General features: G+C 34.0%; 1 protein-coding gene across 1 annotated transcript; it reads left to right on the forward strand.

Annotated features, from left to right (window-relative positions):
- The first annotated feature begins 2108 nt into the window (after positions 1–2108).
- LOC127847851 (uncharacterized) lies at positions 2109–15331 on the forward strand. Its single transcript, XM_052380049.1, has 7 exons — positions 2109–2200; positions 10189–10232; positions 11081–11126; positions 12189–12560; positions 13835–13933; positions 14421–14499; positions 14841–15331. The coding sequence occupies exons 3-7, from the start codon at positions 11084–11086 to the stop codon at positions 15154–15156; spliced, it is 909 nt and encodes a 302-aa protein (XP_052236009.1). The 5' UTR covers positions 2109–2200; positions 10189–10232; positions 11081–11083; the 3' UTR covers positions 15157–15331.
- Positions 15332–16651: the final 1320 nt, after the last annotated feature.

Genomic DNA, 16651 nt, shown 5'->3' on the forward strand with positions numbered 1-16651 from the left:
CTATCAGAATACATGTAAGTTCCGATTATGCTAGTTTCTACGTGCTATATGGAAAACTGTTATCTTACTTAGTATCTATACATATATGTTATATTGTACCAAAAACAAATAGGCAACACTCGTGCGTATACATTAAGGTAGTGTTGTTAGTTTGCATGACGAACCATTCTCAAGGGAAAGAAAACACTTTCCAATAAAATGATTATATTTGAATTTAACGCTGAATATTTATCTGTTTCGTCAAATCTGTATCTTTTTGTATAAGTGGACTTAGACAATAATCTTGGACTAGACAAATCTTAGACAGCTACGCCGACAAATACAAAAACAAAACTCTTAAAGCTTTTAACATTGGCAGTCCTCATCATTACTCAAAAAAGTGTGTGGAGGTAACCGCTACGAAGCGTATATGATATTTTCAATGCATACTACATTAAGCCTTGTGATTCTATATGTATTTTTTCTGTATCGAAGCATTTACCCATTGTTGGTAATAGTTTTTTCTTGTGTTTTTTTTCATTCTATTAAAGATTCCTTATTACACGTGGATGTGCTCGTATTGAATAATATATAACAAAAAGTGCCTCGACACGAAAATCAACGTAATCATATCGGTATTCCAAAAAGCGTATTTATAGATTTTCGATAAGCCTTGAGTTTCTTTAGGAAAGCAATTTTAAATTATCAATAGAGCTTGCGAATTTGAAACTATTCATGAAGCAAGTAAATGCTCGAATATCACTAACCGTATATGCAATTCTGTATTTCAATAAAATACTAGACACCTGCATTTAAGTTTTAGCAGGCACGCGTTTTATGGATATTTTTTAAAGTGAATGTTATTATTTTAATTCACGAATTCATCATATTATATTTTATTTACGTTCAACTTAAAGCGGACATAAACGATAATAATTTAAACAAGTCATCCTTCGTGCATGTAACAACACACGAAGATGTAAAAGTTATTAAACTACAATACAATAATTATATCACTTAAAAAAATAATAAAATGAATTTTTTTTATGAAAATGCAATATTTCTTACTAGAGCTATGCCTTTACATACACGTTCAACGGAAACACCAATTGTTTAAGCAAATACACTGTTTGTGTTAGTTTTACTAGCTCTGTAGATTATTTATATTTGATTTAATGTTCGTATTGATCGTATTGAAAACACAAATTTTGAAGACTCTTTGACACATGTTTGATTTTGTAAGTTTTGTCTTGAGGTGTATTGTACACAATTTATGTTTGAACATGTGTTTTGATAGATAGCCCGTGTTTATAACTATTTTCTCAACTGACAACCCGTTTTAATTCTTATTCGGAGCTTCAGTGGTTAAGTTTTAAAGGTATCTTACGGTACATGTCCTGAACATTCCAGTAATACAAATACGTATAGATTCATGTTTTAACATATACAGTAGTTCATTATAACGTGCCAGTTTAAGCCTTACATAAATGGATACATTTCTGAAATTCATTAAGAGGTTGCGAATCATCCAAAAGACTTTAACTTTGGAAGGCCTTATACTCAGAGGTACTAAAATTTTAAATCGATCAATCCGTTTGTAATGTGAAAATTAAAAATGTTATTTCTTAAACACAGGTGGTAAGCGTGTGGCTATGATGTTAATTAGTGAAGACTTCATTTTGAATGAAAAATAATCAAACGAAATAACGAAAAATCACCTTCTCTGAAAAAAAATACACATATTTATATTTTACAGAGAATTTTTGTTTAGAGAAGGTGATTTTTTGTTATAATTTGAATATGTTTTATTCAAAATGATGTTTAATATTTGATAGTGAAAAACACGTTTTTCAGAGAATTGATTGTTCGTTAAAATTTTATTATTTTCATTCAAAATGATGTTTTTCACTTATTAACATCATAGCCACACGTTAACCACCTGTGGTCTTAAATATCCTCTATAATACTTCATGAAGAATACAGTATTAATAGCTCACGGTTTTACAACGCATGCAGCCATACTGATTTGAACGGTTAAGAGTTAAGGTACCTATATCAGATACGGGCATTGAGAACATTTAAAAGATAGTTTCAAGGACAACAAAATAGGTTTCAGTTTAAACATGAATTTTTATTGTCATTGGAAATTACACCTCATCTAAATTTTTCTTTATACTACGAAAGGCGTTGGAATTTCTTACCAAACAACTATATGTAAAAAGTAAGTAGCTTAAGAATATATATTTTATTTAGCATATTCACAAATATTATATGTCTTTCAAGCTACTTGTTTGTTTTTGAAGAAAATAAAACAGAATCGCCTTTCGAAATTGACATAATTACATATACATGTATTAACTTGATGTTTATTTATCTTATATTAATCTATAATATCATGTTGTTTCAATATGTTTACACACAAATATTTTTCTGAGATTCGTAGGAAATAAATTATATTTATGATTATGAATTAAAAACATGCTATTAATTACATGTCACTAATCTAGTTTTATTACAACCTGTATTGATTTATATTGTAATCGCATAGTCCGCCCATCCCTCCGTCCTACTATAACTTGGATAGTTTTTAATTAATTAAGAAGAAACTTCATATAATAGTAGAAAACGTTATGGTTACTAGCAGCGTACAAGTATTTAAAGTAACTTGCTAAGTATAAGAAACACTATTCTTGTACACCATTTTTGAAAGTATTGCCCCGCTGTTAGGTTTCGTGTTATTTGTCTCTTCCGTAGAGTATCACTCTACCAGTACTTATTGTCTTCAAATGGACCATCATATAATGAAAGATGGCTTTTGGAGAAAATGCCAAGCACATGTACTATTATCCCCGCCCCATACGTTATTATGTTATTGGCATTGGGTTTTTTCATGAATTGAATATGTATTACTTGAAGCGGTTGTTATATATTGATAATATATATATATATATATATATATATATATATATATATATATATATATATATATATATATATATATATATATATGTTGATCTCGTTAAGGAAATAATTATGAATATAAATTCCATATGTCAACCAAAAGCTTTGAGAGGAATTGTCTTGTAAAAAAAATATAACTATTTCATAATTACGTACATAGTCGTTAAGTGTTGTTATATTTTGCAGACAACCATGCTTTAAAAACGATAGTACAATTGAACTTAATGGTTTACAAAACGCATTGCGGAGAAGTGAAGTTTGCAAGAACTATAACTTTCCATCCGGGTTTTTGAACTATTATTATTTGCTAGTACACTGCTTAATTATTACAGCGATATTTGAACAGTACAAATATCGTGCGTCGCCGCGACTTTCGCGCAAAATATCGAGGATCGCTTCGTGTGTCTAGTGTCGCGGTCTGACATTAGTCCGCGATACACGAGATTCAGATAATATGGGCGATATTTGAAAAATAAAATATCGTGCGTCGCCGCGACTGTCGCGCAAAATATCGTGTATCGCTTCGTGTGTCTAGTGTCGCCCTTTGAACGCGATACTAGACACACGAAGCGATACACGATATTTTGCGCGACAGTCGCGGCGACGCACGATGTTTTTCTTGACAGCCGCGGCGACGCACGATATTTTTCTTGACAGTCGCGGCGACGCATGATAGTTTTATTGAAAGTCGCGGCGACGCACGATATATTTAACACGATATATCGCCTTTTGAGCTACCTACACAAGGGCGATATATCGTGTTAAATATATCGTGCGTCGCCGCGACTGTCAAGAAAAATATAAAGTATCGCTTCGTGTCTAGTGTCGCCCTTGATGAAAGAAGTGCGAGATCATAGATGGCACTATCCGGATTCCGTAGATAGACGCAAAATTTCATTTATTTTACATTATTAATGAGTAATTAATTGCTTCCCATAACAGAACAATATGTTGCGAACGACGCATTTGATCGTCGGTCAAAGGACGAGGTATTTTATGATTTTATCATTACTGAGTTGAAATGATGATAATTATAAGACACATAACTAACGTGTATTCTGATATATACCATATGATTATGACATGTATTGTAGTCTTCTTCTTACAAAGATTTGCCTTTATCGCACGTATGCAAACTAGGGCAAATTACAACCAAAGTAACCTCGAGGACTATGACCTCAGTGAGTTCAATTGCCATTCGAGAAAGAACAATGAAATCAGGAAGGAAAATAGCATTAATTCCAATATGCCGTTGTTTTTAAATTTAATCTGGAAGATATGTCAATTTTGCATTCGCGTTCATTAGTGCAATAAGATTTATCTTTACATATATATATTTTAATACCATAAACAAGTAGTCCAGAATTAAATTTTTATATAGCGTTAATGCTTTATGCCCTAGAATAAGATTAAACCGGTCAAATGATGATAGTATACAGAGTTCAATTAAATAATCTTTATTTGCGATATTGTCGATCTTGATTAATCCTAAACAAAGTCCCATTTTAAAAGTTCAACTTAACCATTTGAACACATAATTAGATACGTCTGATCGATAAAAATGCTTTAGACAATAGTTTACAGAGACGTTTTTTATATTTAATGAAGGATATTAATCCTTAAGTGCCTGACAAATAACGGTCAAATTACAAGATAAGTTTACAGATAACACTTTTTTAATGATGATATCCTTGCAGATAAAAAATGCGAACAATGGAGCTCAATACAGACGATTTATACGCACGCTTATATGGTACACCCCTATAATATGGTCATGCTGGATTAGTTTATATCGACTTACTGTGAAATAACATGGTATGTCGTCATAGTTTTGTGGGGTTTTCCCTCTTAATTTTACTCGCCATAACGAGTTAAGTTAAAATCTCGACGTAAATGTTTCCGGCTTTTCCCAGAAAAAATATTTGGTCGGCGTGGTGTACGTCGACAAGTCAACATACTTTTTGGCGGCGTGTTCTTGTGAAAATGACTTGCCATTATAGTTTTAGCTGACACAATGAGTTATTTTTTACGCCATGACACCTTTTTCATAATGCCGTCATAGAATGTTGACATCATCACAGAATCAGGGTGTACCATATACGCTTCCATAGGTTTACAACCCAAGTTTATTTTGATCAATCGTTTCAAGGCATTTACCTCAGTTGAACTTGTTAAACTAGTTTTGATAGTGTTTTACTGTGTCTTTGATATTGTAATGTGTCAGCTTGCAAGGTAAGCATGTTATATATGTTAAAATAGTATCAATGTTCACACAGACCATGCTTTAAAAAGGTATTTTAGTGTGTGCTTGATTCTAGCTTAACATCTTCCTTAGCGATGAAGAGTGTGTGTTCTTCTTTATTTCTGGACATACAGTCACTATTCGTGATCTCCTATAAGATAATAAAATAATAAGGAACTTTTGAAGGCAGTGCAGAGTGCACCTATCAGAACTTTGAACTTATTATTTCAGATTAAACGTCAATTCCTTGTTGTTTTGAATTTAAATAAATATATGTATGTTTTCACTTTCTTTTAAGGTCAATGTCGAGCTTATTGGCCATAATATTATTTCGGGAGCACTCGGCTTTTACGCTGCCAGTTTTATACAAAAAATAATGTAACGCAATGTCGTAAGAAAATAGCTTCATTATGCTATATAATTGACCATGATGATTTTATCACAATCGTACGAATTCATATGAATAAATGCCTTTAGCAACATTCGTTTCATTATGTATGTTAATACATATTTATTGGACATAAACTTAAACGTTTTAGTCCGTAAACTGTGCATGTATTTTTAGGCTTTAACCTTTATTGTCAGGATTCGAACACGAATAGCTCTAGTGCTAGATATCAACTAAGCAAACTGGAAAGATGGTTCTTGACTGAAAATAATGAAGTGAATTACAGCCTTATGCGAACTACAACATAACCACTCAATAATTGTAGCATGGTAAAACATGCAAAAGCTTCCATGCTATGATTTTTTTTAAATAACCTAACAAAATTATGTTAGTTTGTTTATGGATTTTTGATTGCTTTATCAAATGTTTAACATGCCGCTTATTTTTGAATAAAATGTAAAAATATTTTAAGAACAACATGAGCAAGAGTTTTGTTTCCCATTAAATGGGCCTTTTCACGTTTGGGAAAATGACAAAATTGAAAATAATTGTTTTAGATTCGCAAATTTTCGGTTTAGTTATGATATTTATGAGGAAACAGTATTACTGAACATTTACCATGCTCTTACATAGCCATTATATGCATCTTTTGACGATTTGAAAACCTGAAAATTATAAAGCGTCGTGATAAGCAATTTAATCTCCGGCTAGTGATGTATATGTATATGCGTGTATGAAGCCCTACTGCGCCTGGCGCTGCATAATATGACGATCCGGGTTTGGCCCAGCACTCATATCTAACCTACGATACACAAGAACGTTTAGACAAATCTCATACTATAGCTGCAATTCCATTATTACACGTATTAATTATTTTCGGGTAAAGTATCAACAAAGGCTCAATCGATTTCTCTTATTTTAACCTTTTGTCCCTAATTGTGTGGCCTTGAGCTTAGGCCATGGTACTTGCCTGTGCCACTCCATCTCTGTAGGTGTTTACACTTTTTTCGTAAATTATTAGAAAATCCTAGCTGACTTCTGTCATCAATAATACTTTGACCTTAAATAATGACCTTGATTTAGTGTCTGCATCATTTGCGCAACAATCTATTTAACAACCCTTTTCTGCTCAGGTGTATCAAAATATTTTTTTTTCACAAAAAGCGACCAAGACGAAGCCATCCGAGTTGGTCTAAAATGTTGACATATTACCAAAAACTGTGACATTGCCTTAGGACCGTGTTCTTGTAACGACAATCGGCTTCAGCATATGCTTGTTAAGTTATTTGAAAGGTCATACAAAGTTATATTCACCCTTTGTGTGACATTTTTCTCCATTATTCTTGTCTCTTGTGCATAGTTATGAGTCACACAATGTGTTCGCAGTTTGTTTTTAAATTTGACATCAATATGTGTAACCTTGACCAACGTTTCTTGTAGAGAGCACTTTGTCTCATAACCATTGTCGCGCATACATTCAAAGTTGTTTAAAAAACCTACTGAGTGAAGTTTTATGCCTCGGTCACAATGTCACGAGTCAGAGCTACGAATGAGCTACGATTCAATCGGCTACAAATGACAACAAAATTGTCAAACTTCGTAGGTCGCTACGATTTCAGTACGGAACACAACGATGTCAGTACGGATTTCGACGAATCTACCATCAAACTGTTGGAAAACGAACAAGGAAATGTACGGACTGCTACTGATCGAAGCGATTTAGTACGGAGCGCCACGAATCGGTACGATCAAACTACGAATCCGTTACGGTCTGGTACGATTAAGTACGATGCTACGCGAATCAGTACGCACTAAATACGGATCCGCTACGGTCTAGTACGGGTAAGTACGAATTAGAACGGTCCGCTACGAAGCAGTGGGAATTGCGACGGACTGGTGCGGACAGATAGGAACGAACTACGATTGAACATTGGGCCCACAGCCTCTTGTATTGTCATACACAAAATGCCTCCCAAAAAGAGAACATGTAACCGTCAGCAACAGCGAGCAACATAAATAATGGAATCAGCCGTGTCTGGGGAAGAGTCTCCTCCATCCAATAATTATCTGTAAATGATACTCTGTCACTTCTTTATTATTATTAAAGCGTTATTAAAAATTCAGTTTGTCTTGAGTTTCTAGTATTAACTATACCTTGGTAATATTCAGTTAAAACGGTTGCATGTAATTGTTTCTATTACTGGTTACACCTAGCAAGAATTATTGAACTGTATAAATAAGCACCGAATACCAATTTGTATCTGAACCAATTTATATTTAATCCATGTAAACTCTATAGGTATGAAAATGCAATATTTGTAAGATGAGTACTGATACATTTTTCAATATTGAGCACTGCTTACAGCGTCGACTTATACATACAGTACACTATAGTTTGTATGCATACAAACGTTCAAAAGTAGAGCTAAGCCAGTCACAAGGTACTTTATATCATTCTATTCTGCCACTCAACAGTTCCAATAGTGTCGAAGTAGTGTTTCAAGTAGAGCCTCTTTTGTTTTGCACGGATAGTGGCAAGATTTTCACCTCCTGGAACCTGCGAATTATCCACGTGAAACCCATCTCTCCATGCCCCTGTAATGACTTCGTTGTCATCGTTTTCTTGGTCCAATTGAATGTTCTGATCACCAGGATATCTTACCCTTATTATACTGTGAAGGCAAACGCATGCGAGAACTATCGATTCAACCGTGTCTGGTCTTTGTGGCAGAGTAGACATTAAGCATCGGAATCGCTGAGCGAGAATACCAAAAGCATTCTCTACAACTCTCCTGGTACTAGACAGGCGAAAGTTAAAAATTCGCTCGTCCTTCTCAAGGCCTCGTCGTGAGAATGGCTTCATGAGCCATGTCCTCACGGCAAATGCATCATCTGCGATGATAAAGTATCCTGTTGGTATGTCGTCACCTGGAAGAGGTGTTGCTTCTGGCATGCCAATCAACACCCTTTCGATAGCCAACTTGGGGTCTCTTTGATTCCAGATTTGTGCGTCGGAACATCCTTCTTGCGATCCAATATTTACCCACATGAATTGGTAATCGGCGTCCACCAAGGCCATCAGCACAACATACTGGTAACCTTTATAGTTATAGTATAATAAGCCACCGTTCTTGGGACATCGTATGGCTACATTTATTCCATATAGAGCTCCAATGGCCTGTGGAAATTGCCATTTAGGCGCGAACTGATCGGCTATGGCCTTCCACTCCTCAGGCTCAATAGGAGTCTGGATTTCACCCCCAGCATATGCTGAAACTATGGCATCACAAACGTCCCGTACAATACTACATATCGTATTGTGTGCAACACGAAACCCATACATCAATGTACGGTTACTGTCCCCTGTGGCCAAGAACCTTAAGATAATTGCCAACTTCAAATCTGGTTTGATGGACTGTCTGAACCAGTTGTGGTTCTTCGTGAACCTGGGACCAACGAACTGTAAAAGCTCATGGAACATACAAGGCCCGATTCTCGTGAAGTTTCTAAAAGCCGCAGGATCTTCAGCCATCAGTTCGGCCATCAGAGTCTCGTATTGGCCGAGAGCGGATCGTCTTAAAAGCCAGTCTCTTATCCACCACCTCCTTTTTCTTCTCTGACCTGATAAAGCATGTTATTATTGATGTAAAAATATAGATTATGCTTAGGAAAGTATGATTAATTTTGTATTTTATTATGTCGGCTATTAATTTAACAATTATTACATCATGTAAAAGTAAGAGCAAGATTCAAAAGGCATATGCGGCAGACATTTACCTGCAAATAAACAAAATGTATTACTAGTAAGTTCAAATTCTAATATTTTCAAAATACGTATCCTTTAGCACAAAACTGTACTAGTTATACGATATTGAACCATTATTACCTCTGTGCATATCGTCAATCAGCTCGACTACGGCCTCTGCATTTTGTGCAATATCAATATCAAAGTGTAACAAGTTTATCGCAAACGCAAATTGTTGGCGGTTAATGATTGTGAACTCAACAAATGCAAGTACGGTTGTGTTAATTTAAATGATGTATTTCAGTAGCAATTTATTGTAGTGGACCGTGCATGTCCGAACTGTTTCGTGCTGAAAAGTAGTACATCGTACAAGATCGTGCAAAATCATGCCTATCCGTAGTACAACGTATTAGGACCATGGCTTTCCATAGTATATCCGTGGAATAATCGTAGATAATACGTAGCGTAACCGTACCGCTCCGTAGTTCTTCGTATCAATCCGTAGTAGTCATTGAAAATCTTTGGGCTTACGAAAAGGAACGGACTATTACGGTGTCGTTGCGAACTAGTACGGATCAGTACGGTTTAGTACAGACTGCTACGGATACGCTACGGTCGATAAATTCGTAGCAATTTTTTGAACATGTTCAAAATTTGTCAAGAGTCTCTACGGACTTCCAAAAACTACTACGACTGATCATGGATCAAGTACGGAGAGCCACGGTCCAGTAAGGATAGCTACAAACTGTGTCAAAAAGCATTCGTAGCTCGTTCGTAGCTCTGATTCGTGACAGTGTGACAGAGGCATAAGGGATTGCTTTCTAAATATTTGCATTTGAGCCACGACTCTGAATTGTGACCTTTACCTTGCAGTAAGAAGACTGGTTTTATATATATTGATCCGTATCCTGATATTCGTAAGTATAAATATTTTTAATATTAATTTGGTACAACTGATTAGGCATACTTAATATTCATACGCTGATAGCTAGTTCAAGAAAAATTGGAGGAGAAAATCGCATTCCGCATAATGTTTTCTTCTTGCTTCACATATCATGTATATATATATATATATATATATATATATATATATATATATATATATATATATATATATATATATATATATATATATATATATATATATATATAAACGCTGTATTATTTTTTGCCGAAGCTTTTGACCTCACGGTCTTCATCAGCGGCCATATTTTATTTTCAGATGTTTTATTATGAACGGAAATGACGTCGTGCATTTCCGGCGTCAACGTTGTTTACGCGCCATTTTATTAACGTTTATTCTTGCACGTTGATGCCATATGGTCGGTATGTCCTTAGTTTTGACTTCCACAATTGTTCCATGGTTTTGCGGTACTCGTCCGACCCGCTGAGTTTTTCGAGTCCCATTATTTGGAAATCATCCATGGAATGTCCGTCGGTGTAGAAATGTTCAGCTACCGGGTCACTGTGCTGTGTGCGAATACGCGACAGATTCAATAGATGTCGCTGGTACAGAGTTCCGCCGGTCTCTCCCACATACACGTCATTTCCGTTCATAATAAAACATCTGAAAATAATAAATGGCCGCTGATGAAGACCGTGAGGTCGAAAGCTTCGGCAAAAAATAATACAGCGTTTTTGTTTAAATACAACAAGGCTAATAGAGACTTTGTTATATATATATATATATATATATATATATATATATATATATATATATATATATATATATATATATATATATATATATATATATTTATTTCAGGGTATGTTTCTTCCAATCTTATTGAGTGTCACCGTGTGGTTTGCAGGTAAGAGTTTATGGATATTTTTTTTAAATTCTTCTGAGGAATATAGATTACATTTATATAATACTATTTGATGTCATTATATTAAAAATCACCACCAGACACTATCATACAATCATACTTTGTTTTAATATATGCCAATGACATCAGTACCCATGTATAAATATTCTCATGTATTCAAAACGTGTTAACGTTTCTAATGCTTAAATATGCCATTAAACAAAACAGACAGAAATATACATCTAGGTCACTTCAAGGGGCCTTTTCACGTTTTGGTAAATTGACACAATTGAAAAAGTTTGTTTCAGATTCGCAAATTTTCGTTTTATTTATGATATTTGTGAGGAAACATATAATACTCAAAGTTTACCATACTCTAAAATAGCATCTATTTGCATCTTTTGAAGATTTAAAAACCTGAAAATTATGAAGCGTTGCAACGCGAAACGATTTAATAATTTGGAGAATTCTGTTGTTGTCGTTATATTTTTTTGAAACTACGAGGATTGCTTATACAAAGTATAAATTACATCCATCATTATGTGAGGACGGATGGCCGAGTGGTCTAAGTGGTAGACTTTTTACTCCATGACTCCAGGGGTCAGTGGTTCGAGCTCGGCTGAGGGTTACTTTTTGTCTTTTTAAATTGTATTCTTGATTTTTTTTACTGGAGCTTATTGGATCCAATGTTTACATTAATCAATACAAAGCATTTAATGGCAAACTTCAAAACATGCCATAATCTGTGAAATAAATAAATAAATCAAATACAAGATTATTCAGTTGAATCTTCAGTAACAGTTTTTGAAACGCACATTTAAATGCAAAGCAAACATATACTTTATGTGAATTGCTCAATCCTGGTATCTAGAAATCAAAATCGATTGTAGGCAATCATAACAATCTTGAATGGGCTCTATAAATCAGACAGTACTGTCAACACTCCGATATTATATGAAATTACTGCAAAAATTCAATTCAACGTTGAATGCGAAAGATTTTCATTATTGATTTTCGCTCATAATTCACTGCGTGTCTATTGATCATACATACTTATTATTTCAGTGGGTATACCGCCGTCTTTACAAGTTGCACTAATCAAGAGGCAACAAGGCGCATATTTACCGATAGAATGTTCTTTAGCCAGCGATATATCCTTTAAATTTACAAACAAGCAATCCAACAAAACACAGACAATAGCAGCATGCAGTATAAATATCAATAGCTGTTATTTGAGCGACAGAATCCTGGCACAAAGGTACGCAATTGCAAAATCCGACGTGGGTGGAGTACTTTTTGTAATTGACGTCAGTGATGACACGTTTGGGACTTACACGTGTTATGAGACTTATAATGCCTCGAATTCGGCTGTCATTAACTTGAGTGTCGCAGATCTACAGAATTCAACGTATTCCCCAACATGTCAACTCTTTGAAGGTATGAAATGTACAAAATTGAATGATGCAGTAAGCTACTGCTTACAATTTCTTTCCTTGCTCCAAACTGTTTAACATAAAAGTATGATTCACACACATAACTTGGCAAATATATAATTGAAATGCAAACAAAAAAGAAGCCCGAATTGCAAGTAGTTCGAAATATGTCCAGCGACGATATCCGAACATGTACAAGAAAACGCGAGATTGGTTTCGGGCAGCGTCGGACGCACGACGTAGTTCTACCCTAAGCAAATCTTGCGTTTGTTCGAAAATGTTTGGATATCGTCGCGGAACATTCACATGGACTATACTGTCACACACGAAATAAAAACGAGCATTTTGTATCTCGTTAAATTTATGTAACAAGACCACATCTAGCGTATAAATGTAAGCTATCGCTATATGGAACACTGATTTTGTATGAGTTAACTTTATTTTACGAAATATTTTATGAAATATTCGTTGATGTTGAGCATTTATGTGGCTTTAAAAGAAAATTGTTTTTATAAAATTTCAAGAAACTTGTCCGGCATTATCATGTTACATTTTGTCCTGTTTTCTTACAAACTTTGTATGATTCAACAATTTACTGTATCAAACGGTGAACCATTACCGGTATATTAAATGTTAATCACATTAAGGCCAAATCAACATTGAAAAGCTAAGTGGCATTTAACTCAATCTGTAAACATGGATAGTGCAAAAGGATGTAAAGCATTTAAGTTCGTATTATATATAATAGTTTATTATCGATAATGATGTCACTTAACAAGTGCAAATGGATGCAAACCTATGATGCTCAAACTATCTGATTCGAAAATGAAAGTTGTTACCTATCAGGAAGATAATAAACTGGGAAAAATAATTTTCCCAGTTTATTTATATTACATATATTTACGCACCTATGACTATGTTTCATTTGTATTGAAAATAAATGTTTATCTTAAAACAGTCCAGTTGATTAATAAATAAAATGCAGAAAAAAGACATTTTTTTCTATGCCTATTGACTTAAGGCAAATGCAGTTTATATTACGCACATAAAACATCAACATACGCATCCAATATGCTATCATAGTTTGCATCGCACATTTAATTTGAAAACATTCATGTACGGTATTGCTGAAAACAAATTGCAATGTTAATTGATGATATGTGAAACGAATCGATTTTAAATAAACAGCAATTTGAAAAAAGGCAAGATTAATCCTATGCAAACACTTTAATTTGGATATCTATGTTCAAATAAACACGTTTTAAATTTTGTTTCTAGAGTGTTCTTCCTCATTCATCCCGCTACTGTTTGATGGGGTACAGATATTACTTCTGGTTGTTTGCATTGCCTGCATCATATTCAGAGTGAACTGCACATGTAAGTACTCTGTTAAATCAAAACATACAAATGTATGTATGTATGTATGTATGTATGTATGTATGTATGTATGTATGTATGTATGTATTCCAATGTATATTGAAAGAAAAACAAACTTTAATGTGTTTTATTGCTGGAAAGTTTTGAAAATACAAAGCAAGTGCACCTGGGACGCAGTTGGCATACCTTAACTGTGTTTATCTCTTACGCGTTAAGCCCATTTTTACATACAACTCTACTATAGAAAGCCAAGCAATTAAGAAAGATCAAATACTTTAACAAAATATGCTGAAAGTAACAATCAACACAATAGCTGAAACTAACATTCAAATTTCAATTTATTCATATAAAACATTGAATATATGATTTTACTCTATTCAGAACACAATTCTTTTTTTATTGAATTTCTAATTATTTATTAGAGGATTCAACATAATGTATAAAACAACAAGAAACAAAGAAAATCGATATTGTGTCTTTTATCCAGCTTTCTTCTGGAAAAGGCACTTGTCAACAGGTGGTGAAACTCAGTTGAAGAAAATTGAAGACACTACTGGTAGTTTGAGGTTTGTTCCATTTTTACACGATATATTTTTTGTACAGATAATTGTTCATATATTTACAAATATTTAAATTAAAACGATTGTTTTAACATCATGTCAGAAAATTATTAAAATGTTTCAAAAGCGTTAATTTAGCCTCATTAAAAACTATAAACTTTTAGTAGTCTAAAATTGGTGTAATGTATGCAGGAACAATTATTTTAATTTCACACTTTGCAGTCTTTTTGTGCATGTTATGAATGCAATAATTTTAAACCCTAATGTGAATTGTTACCAAACAAATCACGCATTAAGACTCATCTAAGATTGCGAATTCATGTTCATTATATGTAATTTTATTTCAGGGACTCTTCTTTGAATGAAGTGGTTCAAGTTGAAACACGCACGGCTGATATAATACGTTATGATAAAGAGATGGATTACCGAAGTATCCTGTCAGCTGTTGACACACTCCCGAAGACTATCGCTGAAATACCAATGCTTAAACAATCGGGAAGTGTGTCTTTAGAAAAAGAAACCCTCCTTAGGCCCATGTACACTTCACCAGAAAGAGCCTTAATTCGAAATCCGGGTAATCGAAACATACGTTCTCTGACCGGTATACCAGCAGATATACAAGGAGATGCAATGCGACCTAAACCAAATAAATATGATTGGTGAACTAAAAGATTCATCGTCATTTAATCATTAATACTACTACTGCATGGTAAACTATAGAATGTTTGTTCATAAAAGCAATGCTTAATATTGCCTTTTCAAAAACACATGTAAGCAACATTGACGCCTAATATATTATTATTCCAAGTTTAATTTAAACATATTTATTTAAAAAAATAACAACATTGTTTTACATAGCATGACATGTAACATTTATACATTGAGCATGTTTGAATAGGATTAAAACGAAAGATAATGTCTTATATAGTTCTTCTCCCTTTACACATACAAGTACATGTTGTCAGGCGAACATCATAGGATTTTGATAATAACACAATAATAACAGTATATAAAAAGAGACAACTTGAGAAAAACAGGTTTTAAGTTGACGTTTCAAAAGTGAAGGAGAGAATGGCAGACTGTTCGGTTTGAAGATAAACGAAGTTTGAAATATTTGATAAAAGAAGTAAAAAAAGGTTGAAAGTCGTTCTCTAGCATATTTACGAATCAAATCGCTTACTATTAACAATAACTGTGTGAACAGCATCAGCTATTTTAATATTGGTTAGGTAGTCACGCGTGTTGTCTCCAAACATAATAGTTTCAAAGCACGAGGGCGGAATACACGGATGTTGTATAAAGAAGATCGACGCGAATATATGCATACTTTGTGAATTCGAGAAAATTATGTTACGTCGTTTCATGAAGTCTGCATAGACATAACGGGGATGTAGTAATATCGCGTCTGAGCTATACGTAAACGCGTGTGCTATTATTTGAGAGCGTCTTTCGCCGTACGAAAATAGGGGATTGTAAATCGGTTAATCTATGTTAATTAACATTTTGAAGGAATTGATTGATTCAGCATTTTTGACGTCTGTTAAGTATTTGCGACTTTGATCCGACGTTTTTAAAGGATCGAACCAAACAGACGTGTTCTAGTTCATAAGCGAAGTACCACTACCACAATTAACAACGTCATCAGAAAGATAATTATATTCAGATACAGTAGGTAAAAACGAACTTTAATACAGTGACGTTCGCGCTAGAATTGATTGTTAATAAGTAATTGCTACGCGAACCATTTGTTGCGGGCAAGAGGGGCTGTAAGTAGTTCAGAACATTGTTAGAATTTGTTGTTTACATTAATATTAATTTATGTTTGCGTCTTCGTTGACTAATCCTAGCTCATAATTAAGATCTTCTAATATGACTCAACGCGTGCATCCGGATGTTATTCGAGCGGCTTCAGTTTTAAGACGATTTGTTAAGCAAATAGTCTTTAGTAATACCACAAAACAAAACTATGTAACAGGGTTGTGAAAAATATTGCGGTGAAATGCCCGGATGTAGTAGAATCAGGGCAGACAAAATCTGTATTGTATTTAACATTGAATATTCTATTTCTTACAATTTTTGACTCGACAAGCTCATTTATGACCATTTTTGACCTTTGAACTCAAAAGTGTGACCTTGGCCTTGGAGATTTTGACGTATT

This window comes from Dreissena polymorpha, chromosome 10, assembly GCF_020536995.1.
Source record: "Dreissena polymorpha isolate Duluth1 chromosome 10, UMN_Dpol_1.0, whole genome shotgun sequence".
Lineage (NCBI taxonomy): Eukaryota > Metazoa > Mollusca > Bivalvia > Myida > Dreissenidae > Dreissena > Dreissena polymorpha.